This window comes from Vipera ursinii, assembly GCF_947247035.1.
Source record: "Vipera ursinii genome assembly, chromosome: 1".
NCBI lineage: Eukaryota > Metazoa > Chordata > Lepidosauria > Squamata > Viperidae > Vipera > Vipera ursinii.
In genome coordinates, this window is record NC_139512.1 from 84,737,805 (window position 1) to 84,745,304 (window position 7,500).

The 7,500-nt window shown below is 36.4% G+C and overlaps 1 protein-coding gene across 1 annotated transcript in view; it reads left to right on the plus strand.

Annotated features, from left to right (window-relative positions):
* LOC310632680 (uncharacterized protein) overlaps positions 1-7,336 on the plus strand; it is a 56,740-nt gene extending 49,404 nt beyond the window's left edge. Inside the window, exons 25-30 of the mRNA XM_083350028.1 lie at positions 620-772; positions 1,194-1,358; positions 2,729-2,826; positions 3,064-3,198; positions 5,906-6,020; positions 6,815-7,336. Coding sequence (XP_083206154.1) covers positions 620-772; positions 1,194-1,358; positions 2,729-2,826; positions 3,064-3,198; positions 5,906-6,020; positions 6,815-6,973 — 825 coding nt within the window. The 3' untranslated portion in view covers positions 6,974-7,336. The remainder of the gene's footprint in view (positions 1-619; positions 773-1,193; positions 1,359-2,728; positions 2,827-3,063; positions 3,199-5,905; positions 6,021-6,814) is intronic.
* Positions 7,337-7,500: the final 164 nt, after the last annotated feature.

The window sequence follows — 7,500 nt, forward strand, 5'->3', positions numbered from 1 at the left end:
GGGATGATTCTTCTTGGGATTTGGGAATATATCAAAGTTCAAAGTGTCCTGAGTTTCTGCTACCTTTTGGTACTTTTTTTCAAGGGGGAGAGATTAGTGTAGGGGCAGTTTTTATGTGTCTTGTATTCCTGTTCCGTTCAATGGCCTGATAGTATTTTTACAGTAATTCCCATTTGCCAGTTCCTAAAAAAAAGATTGGATAATTTCTCCAATTGGAAATACTTAATATAGCCAAACCCAATAAGCTTAGGTTCAAGCTCTCATGCGTTAGTTATCAACTAAAATAAACATATTAGTACATATAAAAGAATATGAATAATGCAGCATGGTACAATGCTTATAACACAATACAATGCAGTCCTTATTCAATCCCAGGTTAGTCAAGAAGCTTGATGGCATGTATATCTTGGGCACATTCTATCCTGGAATCTTACTACAGAAAGTTGTAGTAGTTATGAATTTTCATATTCGTCTTCTTGGAAATAGTGTGATAAAATTGTGGCAAGAACAGTGAGAGGTCCCACAGGGTGCATTCTGAATTGACATTGTAGGCAGTCACGTTGTAGACTATGTATGGTCAGCCTAAGTCACATTGTCATGTTTTTATACATTGTGCAAGGGATTAGAATCTGTTGCTCTTGCTGGAAGCACTGATGTCTCTGATCAAGTGAAGCATCTGCTAGCTGAAAGAACTCATTTACAGAATGAACTCCAGCGCTGCTTTCAGGAGCTGCACCAGAGAGAATTGAAATTCCAACAAATAAACTCAAAGGTAACTAAGAAGATGCAGCAAAATTGTTCAGCAGATACGGTACTTGTTACCTGTACATGGCTTTTTCCTGTAAACTTGCATCTGTCCATGGAAATTGTCTTAGTAATACATTTCTATTTATTCTACTACAATGAAAAAAAATCAGCTGGATTCCACTGTTGCATAAATGTGATAAAAATGTTCAGAATTTTAATTTCCTTCCTGCTTATGTCTTAGCACAAACCTAAGCTCTTAAGCATCTCTCTGCAGAGTTTAGTAAATTGTGTGAAGCTCAATATAAAAATAAGGTGAAATTACATTATTTGTATTCTTTCAAATAGTTACACCATTTTGATTGAATATAATGATAATATTTCGATTCTTTTGGTATGTCTCTGCACATTCATGAATTCAATCATTTGTCCCAACTAAATTATTGCAGGCAATGCAGTCAGCACAAGAAAATGCTGTATTGTCTGCTCAGCTAAAAATGATGTCCCAAACATTGCAAGATAATCAACTTCGTTGTACTGACCTCCAGAATCGTTACTTGCAGCTTGAAAGGGATTATCAGGTACAAGTTGTTTCTGTTCAAGATAACACCCAGGTAAGAAAGATTGACAATTTTGTATAAATAGACACCAAGGAGTAGCCTGCATAGAAAATAGTCTCATGCACGTAGTTAAGGGTGAATTAATTTCAGAAGATCTAGGAGTTATCTCTCTACAAGTAGAAGCAAATCACAAAGGCTAAGACTTTGGTTCCAGTTTTTCGAAATAGAATAAATAGTTGCAGGATGATGAAGAGATCAAGAAATAAACTTTTCCCCGCTTTCTTCAAACAATCTCTCTCTAGCTCATACTTTAAAAAACCTGGGAGGTAGTTTATAGCTATGGAAACAGCCTACTCAAGTCAGAAAGCTTCGGTCTTTGTACCAGCCTTCATCAACAAAGTCTTGTTTGCAAGCTTGCTCTAGGTATGCAGTGTCTTTCTTACATGAATACATAATCTTGCTGCTCTTCTTTTGGGCAAGAACATTATGCAAAATACAGAAAGAGAATATTTTATATACAGGTAGACCTTTGACTTAACAACCATTTGTTTAGCAACTGTTTGAAATTACAACAGCACTTTAAAAAAAAGGTGACTTACGACCAGTCATCAGACATACGACTTATATAGCATCCCCAAAGTTACATGACCAAAATGTGGACATTTGGCAACTGGCGTGTGTTTATGATGGCGACAGCGGCCCAGGGTCATGTGAACACCACCATTTGCAACCATCCCAGCCTGCTTCCAACAGAGTCAGTCAAGGGCAGCTGGATTCGCTCAACGACCACGTGAGTCACTTAATATCTGCAATGATTCACTTAACAACTGGCAAAAAAAGTTGGCCAGTTGGGCACAATTCACATCACAACCTCCTTGCTTAGCGACGGAAATTTTGGCTCCAATTGTAGTAAGAAGAGAAATATCTGTAAGGCAAAAAAAAAAAAAAGTAAAGGTATGAGATAAGGAAAAGAAAGTACAACTAAAATCTAGCTTGCCATTTAGTATTCCTCCCCATATACTATTCACTATGCCTCTGTCTTGTTTTCTGACCTTGAAGACAAATCATCCTTCCTGCATTGTCTTTTTGTTTTTTAAAGTTTTCGTTTTATTTCTTTTTTGAGGATATCCATTGCGTTTAATCACAGCCTCCGTTTTCCCCCCTGCTCCTTGATCTATTTCACTGTCCTTTTATAAATTTGTTTTGTAATCCACAACCAGAAAATTTTACGGTAAATGCAAGTAAGCCTCTTGGATTATTACCCTTTATTTTGGAATTAACTATAAAGAAGTGAATGTTAATTATTTTAATCAATGTGGTATGTGTTTAACTTTTGTTTTTTATGAACAGTTTTCTCATCAATGGCGTAACAGTATTGTACATTAACATCAATATTGAAATAGCATATCGTGTTACTGTTTTAGAATGATCCTCCAGCTGAAGTTCCTCCAGGAGCTCCTCAAGAAAGGGCTGCAGTTACTGTTAAAATAGATGATATGGAACTCAGTCAACTCAAGAAAAGGTTGCTATTTACTTATGTGGTAGTAATACTTGTTGTAGTAAAATACATTTTGTTGTTTAAGACGTAAATCACACTATGATACAATTTAAGGAAAGAGCATTGGTTTAACTTTAACTATTTAAAATAATGCTTAAATTGAGTAATTTTAGTATAGTAATTGAAGAAAAGCAAAAATAAATAAAAATAAAAGTGAGATATTTTTTTTAATGTGTAACTTCATGTGTGGGTTTGCACTAGACTTGCAGAGCTGGAGGGACAACGTAATTCAGAGCAAGAGACTATAACACAACTGACTGAAAGGCTCTCGGAAGAAAGGAATAGAAGACAAGTTGCAGAAGAGGCTTTGGGACTATCTGAGGAACAGATTAAAAGGTAGAAATACGTAGAGAGATTTATGTCACATATATGAAAAACATGTTGCTACAAGGCCTGGAATGAATTGACATATTTAACCCTTCATGATGGACGTAGCCATTTCTTTAGATTTGATGTACAACCAAGCATTTAAAAATGCCTTCTTGAGTTATTGACTATGGGATTTTTGTGCATTGTAAACATTTGGAAACAAAATTCAGTCTTACAAATACAACATAGCCATACAGCTTTGATGGATAAGAATCCTATAAAATCCAACATTGCCCTGAGGAGTCATGTTTCAGGAAGCAATTACTAGATAAAACTTCAGAACATTGATCCAAATATATTATTTTACTACTACTACTGAAGTGATGAAACTTGAAATGTTATTATATCTCTATAAATAATATTATTTGTAGTTATCACTTTTGCAACTGCAGTTATATTTTCTGATACTAATCTATCTAACCTCTGTATGTGCTAATTTTATTGATGGAGGTAGTGTTGGCTCACAAGCTATTCCATATCTCAGTTTCAGTTATTTTAACAAATAAATATGTGCTCTTTTTATGATGAAAATTGTGATTTATTAAAATTACACACGTTAACTCAGGTACTTCACTAATAATGCATGTAACATAAATGCATATGATTAGCTTTCGTGCAACTCAGTGTGTTAATTTTGACATGTGAAGCCCTGTTTGACTTGGCACCCAGGTTCTTGCAGGACCTTTTCTGTCAACTCATTAATGTGCCTGAGGTAATTCTTCTGGGAGATGCTGCTGTTGTAGCCCATTTTCATTTGGTGAGGAGAGATGAGCTAGAAAACATGCTTTTTCGCCTACTCTTTGGAATAGTCTTCCTCTAGAAATTAGGCTGGTCCCTTTGGTAATATTCTTATACTATATAAGCCAGTGAAAGCTGAACTCTTTTAGAAGTCACATGTAATATGGTCCCTTATTACCATTCCTTCTTTTTTTTCTTCTTTCTATTCTTCCTGCTACTTTTGCTTTGCTAGGGTTTTTTTAGTTATTTTGGGCTCTGATGTTTAGGAGGATTATACTGTAGAGAAATGTGTTATTTGTCTGTTAATGTTCTTTTTTATCATAGAGGCTTCATTATATTGTTATCTCAAAGGTGCTTTTTCAAGAGGCAACTTAACTTTCTTGTTTTCCTTTGAAGACATTTTGCTTCTCATCCAGAAACCTTCAGCTCTGACTGGATGGTGGGGAATGGAAAGATTTATATTCTTGCAGACAGTTGGTCATTTGCATTCTTTTAGAGAGTCGTCGAGGCCACCTGGAGGTTTATCTGGGTCCTCAAGGTCACTTGAGTGGTGCAAATGGCTGTGGAGCCTTCTTGGAACTGCTGAAAGGACTGTATTGTAGACTGGACATAGATGATGTTGCATCCCTCCCCCTCTCTTGAGAGAGGGCTACTCAGTTTTGACATAGACGGCCTCTTTGACCCCTCTTTCAAACCAGCGGTCCTCTCTGTCCAAAATGTGGACTTTGTTGCCTTCGAAAGAGTGGCCTTTGTCTTTTAAATGCAGATAGACTGCTGACTCTTGTCCTGATGGGTTTGTTCTTCTGTGTTGTGCCATATGTTTATGAAGTGGTTGTTTTGTTTCCCCAATGTACAGATCTGCACATGTCTCACTGCATTGTGCTGCATATACCGCATTGCTTAGTTTGTGTCTGGATATTTTATCCTTGGGATGGGGAAGCTTCTGCCTTAGGGTAGTCTTGGGTTTAAAATGTGCACGTATGTTGTATTGAATTGAAGATGCTCTTGAGCTTTTCAGATATTCAGAAGGCTCCACAGCCATTTCCACCATTCAGGTGATCTTGAGGACACAGATAAACTTCCAAGTGGCCTGAATGACTCTCTAAAAGAATGCAAGGAATATAAATTCTTCCATTCCCCACCATCGATTCAGAGCTGAAGAAGCTTCTTGGATGAGAAGCAAAATGTCTTCAAAGAAAAACAAGAAACTTCAGTTGCCTCTTGAAAAAAGCATCTTTGAGACAACCATGACCTGGATGATTGAAAATCTCCATAGACATTAAATTGTTATATTTTTGGGGGGGGGTTGTTTTTGTTGTAAGCCAGCAGAAGTTGGAATTATTTGGCAGCATATACATTTAATAAGTAAAGAAAATAAATCGGACTTTAATAACTAGCTATGTTTCTATATAGGGGACGCAGTGGCTCAGTGGGTTAGGACGCTGAGCTTGTCGATCCGAAGGTCGGCAGTTTGGCGGGTTGAATCCCGAGTGCCGTGTAGCAGAGTGAGCGTCTGTTACTCGTCCCAGCTTCTGCCAACCTAGCAGTTCGAAAGCATGTAAAAATGCACGTAGAAAAATAGGGACCACTATGGTGGGAAGGTAACAGCGTTCCATGTGCCTTTGGTGTCTAGTCATGCCGGCCACATGACTACGGAGATGTCCTCGGACAAGCGCTGGCTCTTCGGCTTTGAAACGGAGATGAGCACCGGCCCCTAGAGTCGGAAACGACTAGCACGCATGTGCGGGGGAACCTTTACCTTTACCTTATATTTCTATATATAAAAAAATGTTTGAAGAATAAGAACATCTGACATAATTTGAAAAAAACATTGATATTAAGAATTATGATTCAAAGAAAAGTGTACCTATATACATAGCTGGTTGTTGCATAGAAATTTCTGGGATCTTGAACTCTTATTAACTTTTCTTTCAAGGCTTGAGATGACTACTTACAGATCATCACCTAGGGATTATGCTGTTCAGATGGAGTCTGATGAGGAAAGAGAGGCTCTGGTCATCAACCCAAATGAACACATTGTAGTGCAAAAGGTAAGCTCGTAAGTCTTAAGATGAAATCTCCCTCGCTGATGTGAAAATAACTCACATGATACACAAAAAAAGGCAGAGATCATATAATGAAAATAATTTCCCATTAGACTTTGTGCCACTAGATTCTATTGTAGTTCTTTGCTTTATATCCAGGATGAAGTAATTCCAGAACTTTAGCAAAATTCTCAAATGCCATTTGACCTCATCTTTCAACACTTGCAATATGTGAATCACTTTTTTTAAAATCACTTTAAAAAACAACATAACTACTGAAGTGCTACCTTTTGAAATGCCATTGAATTACTAAGATGTATACTGTATATTCAAGTGCGATCCTCTGCAAATATGCAAGTAACAGTCAAGTTTGATTAAGACTGGAAGCTCAGTTGATCATAAAAGTCAACAGGTGTCCTTGAAGCAATAACTATATCTCCTAAAGCTATAATAATAAAAAAATAAAGCAAGTTTAGTTCTTGGAGAAAGAAATATGTCAGTGAAATAGATAAAATAACTAGAACTTCTAAGGGTATAATCACTTCAAACGATATATGACCCTTAAAATTGAATAAATTCTTTCATTGTTTAGTTTTACTGAGTTTGCACTTGATTGCATGAAAATATTTGTGCAAGCTGTCCTGACAATCAGATCAATTATTGCATTATCACATAAATCTATGTGCCTATGAACATTTTTGCATCACAGTTATCAACTATGTGTGTATTTACTGAACAGATCAAATAAAGAGTTTCCAGACTTTACTTTTCAACAAGGTGTATTCTTTGATTTTGCACAGGTAAAAGGAGGAGCACTTACTTTTAGGAGATGGATTCGGGGACGAAGTATTTTCTGCTCCAAGTTGCTGACCTCACGGGCAAAATCTCGCTATCTTTTTCTTGGTTATTTGGTGATGCTACATCTTCTAGTTGTCTTATGTCTAATAGGTGTCTTATAAGCGCACTGAATTTGCTGTGTGAATTATTTTCTTCTAAAATAATGTGTGCCAATTTGAGATAACGGACTTCTCAAAAGTTACTGTAAAGCTATGCACTGGATACAGTTTATATATTTTCAGCATAAGGTGTGGGTTTCAACTTCGTTAACAAGAAGTTTTAGATGTACATTGCAGTTGTTCCAAAGTTGATTTGAGTAGCTCTGTAACAATGGAATATTATATTTGCTAAGAAAAAACATTATCAAAACACTATTAGAAGCTGCTGCAGTTGGGATGTTTAATATATTTGAGGAATATGGAATAGCTGAACACTGTCCAATGAGTTGTAAATGCTATCTTTTCTATATAAATTTATTTTAACTATACAGTTGAACTATACATTTGGGGAAAACTATTCTCAACTATTGGGTTTCTTTGCTTCTTGATTATAACAAGGAGCTCACCGAGTGCAATATAGGGAGGGAAAGCTGGAATATTATGAGTTTCTCAACTTTAAATAAAATCTCAAGAATTGAACTTGTCTGTGA